This window comes from Trichechus manatus, unplaced genomic scaffold (assembly GCF_000243295.1).
Source record: "Trichechus manatus latirostris isolate Lorelei unplaced genomic scaffold, TriManLat1.0 scaffold00186, whole genome shotgun sequence".
In the NCBI taxonomy this organism is placed as follows: Eukaryota; Metazoa; Chordata; class Mammalia; order Sirenia; family Trichechidae; genus Trichechus; species Trichechus manatus.
In genome coordinates, this window is record NW_004444122.1 from 1,285,891 (window position 1) to 1,302,210 (window position 16,320).

The following is a 16,320-nucleotide window of genomic DNA, read 5'->3' on the forward strand; positions in this document are numbered from 1 at the left end:
AAAAAAAAAAAAAAAGACTAATTGAAGTAAAAAAATAGGATGAAAAAGGAAACTTACAGATGAATAAAAACTGTAGGGCTTTACCACCCAGTGACTTCATAAAGAATTTATAAAGGATATACATCAAGAAGAATGGATTGAAAAACTATTTAAGAATGGTTTGAGATTCAAGAAGGAATGATAACACACAAAATAATACATATATTTTAAGTCTTAATTAAATAGAGGTAATAGTTAAATTTTTTTTCTGTAGAGAAAATACTAAACTCAACTAGCTTAACATAATTAATTTTTCAAGGAACAGTCAGTCAAATCTTATACAAACTTTCAGAGAATAAAAAGAAATATCTGTCAATTTATTCCATGAGGCCAGTATAACTTTGATACCAAAACTAGATAAGGATAATTTAAGAAAGGAACGTTACACACCCATTTGTTTAACACATCATGACCATAAAGGATCTGTCCCTGGAATGCAAGGATAGTTGAACATTAGAAAAAAAAATCTCTGTCATTCACCATATCAATAGACTAAAGGAGAAAAACCATATGACCATCGCAACAGATACAGAAAAAAAATTTATAAAATTCAGTACTCATAAAACCCACTAGCAAACAAGGAATAGAAAATAATTTCCTTAATTTGATAAAGAAACAAACATTATCTGTATTGCATAAATATTACAAGCAAGCCCTTTGAAATCAAGAACAAGACTCACTATCACCATTTCCACTCAACACTGTACTGGAGAGGGTTGGGACAGGCACCTGACAATGAGTGGCTCCTTAAATTTTGTGCTTGCTTCACCCTAGATCTGGCCCTGGAACTGAAGATACTAGCCAGTGCCATTCAATAAGACAAAGAAATCAAAGGTAAAAGGATTGCAAAAAGAGGAAATAAAATTGTGCCAGGGAGAGATTAAGAAACACAGTTTCAGACCGCCATGATAATCACCGCCTGGAAAAAACTGACGGACATTAACAGAGGCAGTCAAATGCCAAGCAGTTACAAGGATAGCCTCAGAGGCCAACTGTATGGGTTCCAAAGTGGGCTCTCCTGTTGCTGTGTAACCTTGGGGATGGAGTTTAACCTTCTGAGCCTCTATTTCTTCATCATAAAATGAGACTAAAAGGATTAAATGAGACGGTGCTTTTGAGACCCTTAGCATAGTGCCTTGCACAGGGTAAAAAGTCCATACATGTTTACTTCAGATTCTTATCTTTTATTTAGTTGAGTCCTGGGCACACAATGGGACGGGGAAGGGAGACGGACAGTTTTTTGCTGCCTGATTCAAGTTGTGTGTAACTTGTGGTGTTCAAATTGTGTGTACAGTATGGTCAGATTCACTCTTCAGATGTATTGCCTGGGGGCTTGCCCTGTACCCACCACTTAGTCTCCACACATAGGTCTCCATTCTGCTGCTGAGCTCATGGAGGAACTGCTGGGTGCTGAGGGCTGGGAAGCCCCACAGGGCTCTTCCCCTGAGCTGCAATATCCCTGAGGCCCGTCCCAGGATGCAGTGTGTTTGCTGGAGGTGGGGAGTGGGGCAGCAATCCTCGATGTAGTTGATTGATGTGTCCCTGGCCAGGGCATCGGGGACAAGTGGAATCATGTTCCCCCACCTCCGGCCATTAAAGGCTCTTTACTTGTGTTGATGATTAAACTCAGAGGACAGAAAATCCCCACAGGGCTGTCACGTGGCCAGAAGTGGTCCCTGTGGTTCCAGGGGTCAGAGTCTAGGCAAATCTGAGGAAGTTGCCCAAGTTACGACTGGCCCAAGGCCACACGGGAAGTGGGGCTGGAGAGGACCCAGGTGGCCTGGTTCCAGGCAGGCATGTAGCCTGCTCTCTACCCAGCCTCCAGAGGGTCCTGTCAAAGAAAACACGGGAGAGGAAGGCGCTGCTTGCCCTATACTCACATCATTGAAATGCTTAGTAGTTTTCATGATATAAGGGGTCCTTTCGTTCTTTTCCAGTTTCATCCAGCCTTGTCCGAAGAACTCTCTGTGGGAAGTAAGGGGGAAACAGTAGGTTGGATGATGAGGTTAGGTTTGCCTTGCTGATTATTTGTTTTACAGACTGAGGTTATCATTTCTGGGGAAGTGATTCCTGCAGAGCCTTGTAGGGAGTGAAGGGACCCTGGGTTAAAGTTTAACTCAACCACGTCCCAGCTCCTTAAAGTGACATCATTTTAAGGACTAAGCTGCGCCTGATCCAAGCCATAGTGTTTTCAATCGCCTCATACGCATGTAAAAGTTGGACAATGAATAAGGAAGACCAAAGAACAATAAATGCCTTTGAATTATAGTGTTGGTGAAGAATATTGAATATACCATGAACGTCCAAAGATGGTGCCTTGAGGAAGGGGTGGGGGGAGGGGCCTGGCATCTGCACCCACTTACTCATAGGGAATCTTCTTGAAGACAAGGTGGTCCAGCAAGGTCAGCTGCTCTGCGATCTCCAGGGCCGAGTGGTTTTCAAAGGGCTCAGCCTTCACACCTTCAGCCTGAGAAGAACAGGGTCTTGAGTTAGGTCCATAGGGACAGCCGCTGACTTCTGGCCACTTCTCTGTGGGAATCTCAGACTGGTCTCCGGTGGGTGGGTGGTTGGGAGTGACTAGGAGGCCCTCCTGGTGGACCAGGATGGGGGAGATGAAGGAAATGGGATGAAGGGAGACAGGAGCCGCCGTTTGTTGAGCCGTGTGTATGTGAGTGTGTGTGGGTGGGGGGCGCTTTATCAGGATCGCCCCGTTTAGTCCTCATGTGCCCTACAAATGAGCTTTCATTACCCCTGGTGTATGACTGAGAAAATCCAGCCTTACAGAGGTTAATGACTTGCCCAAGCCACTCAACTGTAAAAGGGCTGACTGAGATAGGCCCAGGTCACCTGATGCCTAGCTATGGTTTTACATTCCTATCAGGTTCTGTCTGGGTCCATGACTGGACGGATTAACTTTCCTTTTAAAGTCTATCAGCAGGTGTGGACTCACAGGTGTGATTAGCTCACAGTGTCCCAGTCCTGTGCCCAGAGGCAGCTTTCTGGTCTTCGTCCCAGGGTTACCATGTCCCTGGCCCCAGGCTCACCCACAGACACCACCTTTAAGGGATTCCACCAGCTGGGCCCCTTGCCCAGGGGAAATCCTCAGGAAATACAGCAGTGCCCGCAGCAGAGATTAGATCAGAGGTGTTTTTGGGGCCCAAAGGCCTCATGGGACTTCTGATGGACCCAGGAGAGTGGGGGCTGGAGGGAGCTGGAGAAAAGAGGGGAAAAGGACAACCATAGTTGGTCTTGGAGGGGAGCCTGTGTCCACTGAGGGTGAGTCAGGAACAAGGACCCCCCTCCTGTCTCAAGGGCCACGTAGGCCATACAGGAGGGGAGGAATCAGCCCACTGGACACTATGGGCACAGAGACTGCTACTGCCCCTCACGACTTCTGCCTTCTTATGACTCCCCTGTGGTTTCACTGGCCCAGAAGTCCCAGCAGCTAGGCTGAGCCCCGGAGAGCCCATCTCCACTGATCACCAAGGAGGGGGGATCTAGACCACATTAAGGGGACAAGCCATCCTTCCTAGATTGTCTCCCTTCCTCCCTTCCATTTCCTCAGCCAACATTCATTGTCTAGCCCTGTGCTAGACATCGGAGATATGAAGACCAGAGAACAAGGTCCTTGGCTTCAGGGAGCTCCAGGAGAAGGGGTTCCCTGTCATGTGAGCAGAGAAGGGACAGAGACTGTAGGAGAACAGAGCAAGGAGCTCCCACTTCAGCTGTGTGTGTTAGTAAAATCTCCTGACAGAGTCACCCCGAGCAGGGAACAGCGTGTACAGATGGCCAGAAGCAGGCGGAAGCATGGGTGTGTGGACACTGATCTGGGGAACAGCTTGTTTGGGTGTGGAGGACATATGCTCTGGGGAACAGTGAGTTCTCAGAAGGACCGAGGGGACTCAGAGACAAGAGCAGCAGGGCTATCTGGACCCTGGGGAGGGGGCACCCGTGTGTGCGCACAGTGAGGAGCCCCAGCCTCTGAAGCAGGTGAATGCAGCAGGTGGCAGCTCAGCCATATTCTCTCCTGAGTCCTGCACTAGTGCCTTGGGGCTGGGCCCAGGATGGCTGAACGGTCAGGGGCAAGGACCAGTCCAAGCCTGGCCTGGGAAGAGGACTGGGGGTGGGGTGGGGCACGGCCCAGTGGCCCAGAGCACCTCTTTGAGAAAGGCCTGCATTAGCCTCCTGGCCAGGAGAGGCAAGCAAAGGAAGGAGGAGGAGGTGGCTCCTTCTGCTTCCTTTTTGGTGTGGTCTACGAAACAGGGTGATCTGGAAGCAGAGTCCGGAACTCACAACTTCCTCCAACAAGAGGCCTTTCTACTCTCTGCTGAGGCCATCAGGGGCCTCCACACACTGGATCTGCCCCCCACAGGCGCTGTGTGGACTCTGGGTCATGTCGGGGCCAGGGCAGCTCAGCAGGCTTTGTTCTGGAAAAGGTCCAGGCTGTTCAAGACGGAACAAGAGGCTCTCATGCTCTGAAAGAGTCGACAACCTGCCAGGCCTCATTGGGAAATCGGCCAGAGCATCGCGTGCTCCCCTCAGGGCAGGGCCAGGAGTAGGGCTCTTCTCTGTCAGGGTTTATTCCAGCAGTGGCCTCCGGGGTGGGGAGACACCAGCAGTCTGGAAGTCCTGGTCCTACATAATCAACTTCCCAGCCTGAGGGGCAGGTGTGGGCTCCCTGGGGCACCTGGTGCTGCTCTCGGGGGACAAGTCTAGGCTGGAGCGCGGGCAGGAGGCGGGCAGGGGAGCTTGTTGCTCCAGAATTGGCGAGCGGCCTCACTCACACCCCAGGGCAGGAAGAGCTGGCTCCAGAAGACTAGAGGGGTCAGTGAGAGGGCAGGGGATCAGTGGGCCAAGAACTCAAGAGAGTCACTGACTACTTTTAACAGACTGAGAGTCATTTAGTTGGGGAAGTGGGCGCAATCTCGACCTCTGGGGAGGTCAAAGTGAGTCTGTCTTGAGCATTGTTGGCCACCATGATGGCAGGGCCAAGGGCTCTGGGGTGGCTCATGGTGGCATTCTGGGGTGCACATCAGCCATCTGGGAGAAAAATAGCCCTAGCTAGGCACTTGCAGTATGCAAGCTCATCGTTCCCTACTGGGTCTGCAGTGTACCCGGGAGCTCACAGCCTTGTGGTGAGCATAGCTCTCTCACCGGCATCCATCATTTCTGGGTGGGTGGTGCTCTGCACCCTGACTCCTTGTGAGGAGGCGGTGTGGGAGATGGAATGAATTGATGCTTTGGAGTCAGCTGGCCCTGAGCCAGAATGCCAGCTCTGCCGCTTCCCATGACCTTGGGTGAGTCATTAACCTCCCCATGCATGCCCCAGTTGACTCAGCTGTAAGATGGAGACAAGGGTAGAAGCTTGCAGCCTTGTTGGGAAGAACAGCTCAAGTCTTAAGGAGTCCAGCATAGTGCCACAGGGGCACTCCACCAATCACAGTTCCCACTTCTCATCCCCGCCTTCCAAGGACAGCGTGAGAGCTAAGCAACAGCAGAAGGGGGCAAAGGGGTGGGGACCCGGGGAGTCAGGGTGGGTGAGGGCAGGGCTGGGGAAGGACAGCCTTGGCTAGTACGTGAAGGCCGGCCTGGGTTACCATCTGCGTGATCTCCTCCAGCGTGATCTGGTTGTCGCCTGGGTCCTCCTGGGTCAGAGTCCTGGGGACGAGAAGGCACAGTGAGTCTGTACTTATACCCTACCTGTCCAGCAGCCCCCTGCCCTGTCCAGACTGAACACTGTGCATGCCTGCCCCATGCACCCGAAGCTCACTTGCCTCTCTATCTTTGCTCATGCTATTCCCTTTGCTTCTTTCTTCTTCATAGACTTCTTCCTGACAGTCCACCCTTCAGAACTCAGCTCACTGACCCTCCTGGCTGGGTGAGGTCTCTGCCTGGGGCTCCCTCAGCCCCTGGGCCTCCTGCCATCTCAGCGCCCTGGACTTACCCTGTTGGACCAACTTTGTATGTGCCTGGTCCCTGTTAGATCTGGGCAGGGAGCCCTTGAGGACAGGGCTCTGTCGGTCCATCCTTGTAGCCTTGTCCCAGCAGGCTCTCCTGGCCCTGGCAGCCGGGAGCCTCACTTACCTGATGATATTGGCCGCAGCCTTCCGTTCCTGGGTCAGGAGCTCCGGGTCGTGCATGACCTCCTCCAGGAAGCTGATCACCTTGCATTTGAGCTCGTCATTGGTCTCAAAGTCCTGTGGGAAGATGTGACGGGTGGCTCTGGCTACTGTTCTCAAGCTGCCCGACAGTGGTCCCAGCCAGGCCAGGGAGGAGGCTGCAGTTTCTATCTCTGCCCACGAGGCTGCCCTGCCCCATTTTCCTTTTTGCTGGTTGCATGGCAGGGCACAAGTGCAGCCCAGGGGCTCTTAGCAAAAGGCACCAGGATAAGACCAAGGACCAGCCCTCAGCTGGCTGCACCGCTCAGCCAGGGCCCTGGGAGGTACACACCTACCCTGTACCTTGCTGCAGACGGAGGTAGAGAGATGCCCCCCCACCCCTTGTCCCCTTGAATGTCCTTGGCCCCTCCCAGGGGATCTGCTCACACCCTTCGAAGAGTATCATGGCAGCACACTCAGGCTCCCTCCCTCTTGCCACCCCACTGGTGACCATCAGTCTCATTCTGCTCTCAGAAGGCACCTGGTTCCTGGGCCAGCGCCCATTAGTCCTCAGCACCCCCACCCAGGGAGGGTCCCACCCACCTGTGAGTGCTTGGAGACCCAGTGGCGGAGCACGTTCAGGACGCGGTTAGTGGCCGCTCTGCGGATCACAAACTCCTTGTCTCCGTTCCTCTGGTCCGGGGGAAACCCTGGCAGCATGCATGGCAGAGGGGAGAGAGGACATGAGGGCGAGAAACAGAGCTTGGCTCTTGTCTGCATTCAAATTCCAGATTGGGTGAAGCTGGACTGCTCCCCATGGCTGCTCGGGGAGAGCTGTGGGCAGGAGGGCATAAAATATCTAACAGCAGGCCCAGGTGCTGACCAATATGACTTCTCAGTGGATGCAGTCCATAAACAGCCCGTCTCCACCAGGCCTCTTCATGCACTCAAAGCTGCTGGAAGATTGAGGCAGCATCCCCAGATAGGGTCACATGGCCCTCTCCAGAGAACAGTCTCTCAAGTGGGCGGTGGGAAGGACTAGTCCTTCCTAGGGGGATACAGGTTCCCAAGTGTAATGGGCTTTGAAGCAAGAGTAGGAGTTTGCTAAACAGAAAAGGGGGATGGGTGGGAAGGGCCTCCAGGCAGATGGGGCAGCACTGGCAAAGGCTGAGGGGTGAGGCACGGCAATTAGTTTAAAGTGGCTGGAGGCTAGCGTAGGTCTGGGCAGAGTGTAGGGGGTTGGCGTCCGGAGATAAGGCCCCTTCCCCTGGCATGCCAGGCTGAGTAGTCTGGATTTTATTTGGTTGGCGATGGCAGCTGATGATGTGGGCGCAGGGCAGGGGTACAGAAGCAGGTCATGCCCTAGACATGGGTGGCAGGGAGATGGAGGCGTGACCCAGGGCCTCAGTAAGTGGGAAAGGGCTGCTAAAAGTCACAATAATGACACAGGAAGCTTGGCCTCCAGTTAGTGAGAGTAATTAGCTCTCTAAGCGTTGAGTTCCACACCTGCAGGGGGACGAATCCCTGTCAGTGGGGAGCCTCCCTGGCACAGGCCTCACAGAGGGGGGCTGCCCGGGGGAGGGCCGTGGGGATGCAGACCACCCCCCAACATACCTGCACTCGCTAAGGACATCCTCCGATACTTCTCCTTGTTTGGGGTGCCCTCGTTGGCTCCCGCCGTTGCTATGGCAAAGGCAGAAGCCGCAGATAGGGCACTGCGGTTACTGTCCAGTTCTCGACAGGAAGTCATGACGACTCCGTTATTATAGGAAAAGAGTGGGAACTCTGTGTAGAGAAGGGAGCCAACCCTTAGCCTTTCCTGGTGCCAGCATATGACGGGCTCATCAGCATGGTTTGATGGAGAGAGCACTGCATTCGGAGTCCGTTCACCTGGGGTGAAATTCTAATGCCTGCCCCATCACTAACTGTGTGTTCTGAGCCTCAGTAATCTCCTCTGGATAATGGGGATATTAATATCTATTTCAAAAAGTTGTCATAAAGATTAAAGAAGATAACATAGATCAAAGTACTTTGTAGTGGGGTGATAAGTTATATAGATGCCATAGAATATTACTACTATTAATAATAATAATTATTTTATAGTGATAAGAGTAGTTGAATCTTATTCCAGCCACCTTTCACTTCATCTTGTAAGCCTCTGCAAAGCAATCCATACTCAGTTAGGACAAAGTAGCATTACTGATGCTGTGAGGAGCAAACGGTTTATTCTTTGAGTTTTAAAACTATTTTTAAACAAATTTTTTTTAACGGTTTATTTTTAAAACCCAAAATTTATTTCTAAAATTTGAATCTCCACGGGAGCTGCTTTCGTGTGGCTAAGAAGCTATGGCACGGCTGTAGTTTCTCTCTAAAGCTAGGTGACCTGTTTCCTATCGGGTTTCTTGTAAAGGCCTGGATAGATTGGGAGTTTGGGATTCAGACTGCCCATACGCCTTGGCCTTGGCCTTGGGGCCAGGGGCTCTGAGAAGGCAGCTGCCGGGCAGGTGAAGCCACCCTGGGAGGCGAGGCTCGTGTACTCTCTCCACCTTGGCTACTGTCCAGCCTCCTGCGTGTGGTGAGGTGCTTTATGGGAACTGGAGACCAAGATGGCTTCTAAGGGCCCTTCAGAACCATGAGTCTGCGATGTTGGCTGGGCAACGTCACAACCTCTCTAGCCTTTTTCTTTATTTGAAAAATGGGATCAAGTGGTCACTCCATAAGGTTGTCAGGATAATTAAAGGACACAGCACAGAGTCTGGATGGAGCCGGAGCTTAAGAATCTCCTTAGGAATCTGGATCTTCTACGAATGAGATGTTGGGTCTCCCTGCCCACATATTTCAGGTGGGTTAGGTGCAGTCTTGTCTGAAGATGGGCGATGACCAGGGTGAGTTGAAAAGTGGGGCCCTACCCGGCCAACGCTGTGGCACCCACAGGCTCCCCTGGGGTTATGGAACAGTTGCCCTTAGGACTCACTCATGAAGCCAAGGGATGACGCCCACTCGCCTTGCCTGTACTTGACCTGCTGCCCGCTCCCAACCTTGATTTACACATCCTCTAGGAATCTGTCTAGTTTCAGGTTGGTGAATTATACCTGAAGAATTTTTGCTTTTGACTGACTTTGGTGTCGGTGGAGATTTAGCTGGTGATGTCTCAGGATCACCATCATCACTCTGGTTTTGATCAGTATCGGACTCTTCCCTCACGGAGACTTCTGAGCCTGGGAGAAAAGAAGGAAATACTTTTACTTTTCTCAACTACTCATTGATCTTGAAATTTATGTCAATAATTCACTGAAGCAACCAGAGTAAGGTAGGGACATGCCCACTGAACAAAGTATAACAGCTTTATTTGTTGCAGGACTTATCAGAACCTTTCACATGTTAATGTGCTTTGTAAATCACCAAGACGGGCTTTTGCTCTACAAAAAACAAATGAACAAGTAAACAAACAAACTCATTGTCTTCCAGTTGATTCCAACTCAGAGCGACCATATAGAACAGAGTAGAACTACCCCATAGGGCTTCCAAGGCTGTAATGTTTTTATAGAAGCAGACTACCACATCTTTCTCCAACAGAGTGACTGGTAAATTCAAACTGCTGACCTTCCAGTTAGCAGCCAAGCATTTAACCACTGTGCCACCAGGGCTCCTTCTTTCCTCTACCAGCACTTCTCAAACCTTAATGTGCCCTCCTGGGGAGCTTGTTAGGATGCAGATTCTCTTCAAGGGACCTGAGACTCTGCATTTCTAGCAACCTCCCAGGTGATGCTCCCAGGTGATGCCCACGTAGTTGGTTCATAGACCACACTTTGAGTAGTAAGCTCCTTTTTTTTTTCCCCCCGGTGAAGTATCTTTGTCAGGGTGACCATCTGTCTCTGTTTGCCCAGCACATTCCTGCTTTATAGCTATTGTTCTGTGGCCCCTGTCATTCTTAAAATCATCCTGGTTCGGGCAATAAATTATCAGTGAAAACAAGGGAAACCTCCAGTGAGATGGACTGACACAGCAGCCACAACAACGGGCTGTAACACAGCAACGATCATGAAGATGGCACCGGGCGGGGCGCGTTTCGTTCTGTTGTAATAAGGTTGCCATGAGTTGGAGCCGACTCCACGGCAGCTAATAACGACAATAACAATGTTGGGAGACTCACGGTCTACACACTTGGGGAAAAGCTGATGAATTAGATTCAAAGTCCAGCTCTGGCACAGCAAGATCTTGGTTAAAAACTCTTAACCTCTCTGGGCCTCAGTTTCCCCGACTATAAAATAAGCGGAGTTACACTTGACTCTTTAAAGAACCCCAAAAGCTGCGAGTCTTCTCTAAAAAGTCCATGTGTACACACACACACACACACACACACACAATTAGACGGGGTTCACAGTACCAGATTTCTCAGGACTGTCGTGCATTACGTTTTATAACGGACAGCCTTGGACCCACCGAAGGGGAATCACTCTAGGTTTATGTCAGATGGGTTCTGTCCCTCCACCCACCCCCCACTGTACTCTGCATCAACAGGATGGCATTTGGGGCTCTCTGGTGGGCTGTTCCCTTGGTTACTGACTTTCAGCTGCGCATGTCATCTATGTACTGTCTGTGCCATGGTAAATGTCACTTGGTGATGGAGCCTCTTGGGGGCTTTGCCCTTCCCCAGCTGTGCCCCCGGCTGGGAGTGCCCTCTGCCTTCTCTCTTCTCATCCCAGAGGAGAGGAATCCTGATCATCTTCAAAGTCTTTTTCAAAGGTCTCCTCAAAGCCTGGGCCTTCTGACCAGCCCAGGGTTGTGTGTGTGTTTATGTGTGGGCGTGCTTGTGCTAACCAAAACAGATGTTGGTGGTACCCTGACTTGATCTAAGATAGAACTGGACCACCCACCCAAACAAATGCCCTTCTAGAACGGTCAGGAGAGGCTCTGCTCCAGCGTCATCTCCAGTCACTCCCCCCATACCCAACGTCCCAGGAATGCTGAGCTTCAAGCTGTTCCCTGAACATGCAATGTTCTTCCTTGCTCCTCAGTCTTGCACGGTCTGTTCCCTTTGTCTAGAATGTTCTCCCTTCCCCCTGGGGAAAGTCTAGATCCAATGCATCCTCCAGGAAGCCTTCTCTGACTGCCCTGATGGTGTCCTCACTCCACCCTTTGGGCCCCTTAAGCACCCCTCTGTCACAACACGTCTCAGGTGTCCATGTTTTAGTGTCTGATCTGGCTCCTCATCAGACTGTGAATCCTGGAGGGCAGGAATCCTGGAGGGCAGGAACGAGGTCTGATTATCTGTTTCTTTCTCCAGGGCCCTGACCGGAGGCTGACCCAGAGTGGCTGGCTAGGACATGTCCACTGCATAGATGGGTGAGTACAGGGATGCAGGACAAAGCTGTAGTTAGGGCAGCAGAAGCCGACACTCATCTAAAGTGTGGAGCTGCCCTGCACCTTCCTGCCTGCCTCACCCGGGTAGCCTGGGCTCCCACACACGGCTCCCTGACCACCTCTCTGCACTGCCCAGACTCTGCACTGCCTCTGTGATCTGGCTGGGACCTCAAAGCCTTTCTCTTCCTGCCCCACGGGAGCTCAAGGAGCAGCCCCAAGGCCTAGCTGGGCTGGCTGAGCCTCAGCGGGCCTGTGAGCCAAGGCTCAGCTCAGCCCACTCAGCCACTCACTTTGCTTGTTGAGAGCTGAGGGGTCTTCGTTCTTTTCAATGGTCATATCGCCCTCATCTGGAATCTTGCTGGCGAAGCTGCTGGACACGTAGAGCTTGCTGGTGTCCAGTGTGGCCTTGCTGAAGGGCGACATGGCTGAGTACATGCTGGTATAGCCATTGGAGTTGCAGCTGAGTGCGGCCAGGTCCAGGGCCTTGCCGCCCGTGATGATGGGGATGTTCAGGGAGAGCTTTCGGCGGCGGCTTGGAGATGACGTCTTGGTGATGGACAGGGGTGGTGGTGAGGAGAACTTGCGGGTGGCACGTGGGGACTTGGGGGGGTCACCATACAGAAGCTTGTTGTTCTGGCCGCTGGCAAACAAGAGCTCCAGAGACCTGGGGGGCAAGGGATGGAAATAAATGGTCAGGGGAGGCCTGATGACACCTGGCCTGGGGGTGGCAGCAATGGCTCCCTCGTTCTCACCATCCCTGAAGCCCGTGCTGACCTTTTGAGTAGGCCAAAGTGTCCATGGGATTAAATGACTTACGGCCACTTGTCCATAAACACAAGTGGCCTGCTCTTGATGGTTTGGCTTAGGGACATGGGGCTTTTGAGGTAGAGGTGGGTGCATCTGATGCTCCCTCCTCTGCCTCCCATCTGGTCAGCAGCAGCATCTGACCTGAGGTGCTCAGGGTCCCCCGTGACCTCCAGGCTTCTGTGAAACCTCCCTCCATCCCACACAAGGGCCTGGTCTCACCACCACGCTCTGACCTCATCCTTACAGAGGTCCTGAGGGATGATTTACAGATGAGGAAACCGAGGCTCAGAGACAGACCCATGTTAGTCATATCTCCGGACTCTAAACACAATGTCCTTTCCACTTAAGTGCACAGTAGGGGAGGAGGACTGAAAGTGGGGCCTCCTGCACTCTGCTCATGTCCGTGCCATCCTCACAACAGGGCCCACAGCTCAGGGCCAGGCTGGAAACAGGTGATCCGTATTTAATAATTAAATAGCTCACATGCATTGAACATGCTGGCTCTGTGTCACCCAGGGGACATACCTTATCTCTTTTAATCCTCACTAACCTGTTGCTGTTGAGTCAATTCCAACTCATAGCGACCTTACAGGACACAGAAGAACTGTCCCATAGAGTTTTCCAAGTGGCGATTGGCGGATTTGAACTGCTGACCTTTCGGTTAGCAGCTGTAGCTCTCAACCACTGTGCCACCAGGACTCCATTGCCTCAGAAGGTAGGTATTATTACCCCATTTCACAGATAGGAAGGAGCCCTGGTGGCTCAGTGGTTAAGCGCTTGGTTGCTAACCGAAAGGTTGGCAGTTTGAACCCACCAGCCATTCTTTGGGAGAAAGATGTGGCAGTCTGCTTCCTTAGATTTACAGCCTTGGAAACCCTATGGGGCAGTTCTACTCTGTCCTATAGGGTCGCTATGAGTCGGAATTGACTCGACAGCTGTGTGTCTGGTTTGGTTTGGAATCTTTACGGAAGGAGACTGCCACATCTTTCTCCTGCAGAGCGTCTGGTGGGTTCGAACCTCTGACCTTCTGGTTAGCAGCCGAACACTTTAACCACTGCACCACCAGGCCTCCTTCTGTAAAAATTATAGGAGGCCTGGCCTGAGCTGCTGGTAGACAGTGAGCACCAGTGGGGGCAGAGTGAGGGAGAGGGGAGCAGATGGGGAGGGTATTCTGGGAAGGGATGATTACAGCCCTCATGCCTCAGGCTTCCTGGCCCCTTCCCATGTCCAGGGCTCAATCTGAGCCCAGCCTTGGCCTCCTGGTGGCACTGGGGAGTCGGTGTGATTCAGGAGCTTTGCTCCAGACAGCCCTAGAGCTGAGGCTCCGGCCTCGTGTCTTGCCTTGGAGGAGCATTCAGAGGAGGGCTCTGGGGCTCTAAGAGTTGGGATGGAGTTCCTGGGTAGTGCAAATGGTTAACACTCTCGGCGGCTAACCAAAAGGTTGGAGGTTTGAGTCCACCTAGAGGTGCCTTGGAAGAAAGGCCTACTCCTGAAAAATCAGCCATTGAAAACCCTACGGATCATAGTTCTACTCTGTGACACCCATGAGGTTGCCATGAGTCAGAGTCAACTCAAGGGCAACCGGAAGAGAGTTGGGGCCGTCCACAACCTTGATCCAGGCAGCTGGTCTGTGAGGAAAGGAAAGCACACGTGGCCTGCCCAATTACTGACAGGGTCTATCTGGCCTCAGCCACATCCCTGAACCTGACCTGCTGGGTCGCCTTGGGCAAGTCCTCCATTGCTCTGTGCCTCACTTTCACCCTCTGTTAAATGATGATTAATAACTGTCTTCCTTATGCATCTCAAACCAGGCCACAGGCAGGGTCTTGCTTGATTTGAGACAGACTCCCCCAGGGCCTAACCTGGGGCCAGGCCCCACTGGATAAGATGGGGAAGCGCATTCTTTGTTAAATCAGGATTCTGGGCACTCAGGAGTTGGACTGGGTATTACCAGACAGCAAAGTCCTATTCCTTGGAAGATCTGAGGCTGCATCCTTTGGGCTGACCTCAGCCTTATCCAGGCTCTGCACTGACTCACCGGTGCTGTGCGTGTCCCTGGAATTCTCACACTGCAGGGAACTTGGGTTCACAGGCCCCTTGAGGGTTGGGCAGGGCTGGGGGTGGGCAGTTGAACACTGGTTGGAGCAGGAAAGCGAGGAAGGCAAGAGGGCTGCAGTGTGGGCTCAATGAGATCAGGCCTTGGGTTCAGGACCTCTCTTACCCACAAACTTGCTAGGTGCCCTGGGGCAAGTCTCTTTGCCCTTCTGGGCCCCAGCTGGCCTAATGGCAGGGGTGGGTTGAATAGTGATGATGTAGGTAGGAAAGATGGCCAGGAAGCCAAGACTAAGGTGGCCACCCACCCTCCCTTTGTTGCACCACCCCAAGTACACCAAAAAGGACTTCCTCCCTTCTTGGCAGAGCAGGGATGTGGTTTAAGCACAGCCAGGACAAGGTTCTCTTTCTTTTTTAAATGAGAAAGATGAGTGTTATGGATTGAATTGTGTCCCCCCAAAATTTGTGCTGGAATCCTAACCCCTATACTTGTGGGTTTAATCCCATTTGGAAATAGGGGATTCTTTATTCTGTTAATTAGGCCATATCAGTGTAGGGTGGGTCCTACACCTAATCACTTCTGAGTTATAAGGAACAGCAGAGACAGAGACAAGGGAAGACAGATGCCACATGAAGACTGCTAAGGAACCGAGGAATGTAGGAGACAAGGATCTTCCCCCAGAGCAGACAGGCAGCCTTCCTCTAGAGCTGGTGCCCTGAATTCAGACTTTGTAGCCTCCAGACCTGTGAGAAAATAAATTACTGTTCTTTAAAGCAACCCACTTGGGGTATTTGTGTTACAGCAGCACTAGGCAATAAGACAGTGGGGAAGCACTGTCCTTTGGAGACAGGGAGGGCTCTATGCTTCAGTGTGGGGACTGAAGGGAGAGCAGGGAGGAGAAAACAAAGTGTTCTCCCCCAAACCCACGGGTAGGGCGGGGTGAGGGTGGAGAAAGCAGTAGCATTGGGCAGGTCAGCCCACCCTGGCCTCTTTGCAGAGGGCTGGCTTGGCTCCTGGTTGTGTGTGTGTGTGGGGGGGTCCATGTCACCCCAGCTCACGTTCAGCTTCTCCTCCAGGGGCCTCCCAGGCCACCCCCTGATGCAAAGCTGAGTTTCCCTCCGAGGCCTGGAAGCTCTGTGGATGCAGGAAGAGGAGGACACTGTGGGCTCCGGGCGTGAGGCCAGCCCACCTGGCAGGGATGGCGCTGATGGGCTTCTTGTAGATGGTGATGAGCTTGTCCAGGACCACGATGGCTGTGGTGAAGACACGGTAGGAGTGCAGGAAGGTGTTGAGGAAGTCAATGCTCAGGAAGCGCAGGTCCGTTAGCCTCTCGAGCAGCCGCTCCACGCTGGCGTACCGGATCTGCAGCACTTTGCAGGAGTTCATGGTCTTGCTGAAGCGAATGTCAACGTCATCACAATATAAGGAGGCGTCAGACCTGATGAGGGAGGAAGGACGAAGAGGTGAGTGGGGTCTGAAGTCGTCTGAGCCCACAGCTGTCTCCCTGACAGGCGGCAAGTTCCCCGAGCGCTGGGGCCGTGGCCACCCAGCACTGTCTCCCCGCACGCACAATAGCAAAGTTGGTTTGCTGAAGGGCTAGTTCTCTTCTTAAGGGAGCAAGGAAAGCTTAGCAAGATGGCAATGAAGAAAGGGCCGCAACTTCTGTTTCCCACCAATGTCCTAAAAATCTGACACCGTAAAACTCCTAGAAATACTGGATAAAACATGTTGTTGTGTGCTGTCGAGTCAATTCCAACTCATAGTGATCCTACAGGACAGAGTAGAACTGCCCTAAGGGTTTCCAAGGCTGAAATCTTTATGGAAGCAGACCACCAGGTCTTTTCTCCTGCGGAGCAGCTGGTGAGTTCGAACCGCTGACCTTTCAGTTAGCAGCCAAGTGCTTAACCACTGCGCCACCAGGCTCCTTGGATAAAATATGACAAACTTTTTTTTTTAACA

General features: G+C 52.1%; 1 protein-coding gene across 2 annotated transcripts in view; it reads right to left on the reverse strand.

Moving 5' to 3' along the window:
- Positions 1-16,320, reverse strand: part of RASGRF1 (Ras protein specific guanine nucleotide releasing factor 1) — a 118,120-nt gene that overhangs the window by 21,902 nt on the left and 79,898 nt on the right. Inside the window, exons 14-23 of one of the 2 annotated variants that reach the window (XM_004387483.1) lie at positions 15,547-15,865; positions 12,834-12,838; positions 11,792-12,165; positions 9,230-9,355; positions 7,752-7,922; positions 6,741-6,847; positions 6,124-6,236; positions 5,637-5,697; positions 2,403-2,506; positions 1,920-2,004 (exon numbers count right to left, since the gene is read on the reverse strand). In XM_004387483.1, coding sequence (XP_004387540.1) covers positions 1,920-2,004; positions 2,403-2,506; positions 5,637-5,697; positions 6,124-6,236; positions 6,741-6,847; positions 7,752-7,922; positions 9,230-9,355; positions 11,792-12,165; positions 12,834-12,838; positions 15,547-15,865 — 1,465 coding nt within the window. The remainder of the gene's footprint in view (positions 1-1,919; positions 2,005-2,402; positions 2,507-5,636; positions 5,698-6,123; positions 6,237-6,740; positions 6,848-7,751; positions 7,923-9,229; positions 9,356-11,791; positions 12,166-12,833; positions 12,839-15,546; positions 15,866-16,320) is intronic. The other variant, XM_004387484.2, reaches the window with a different exon arrangement.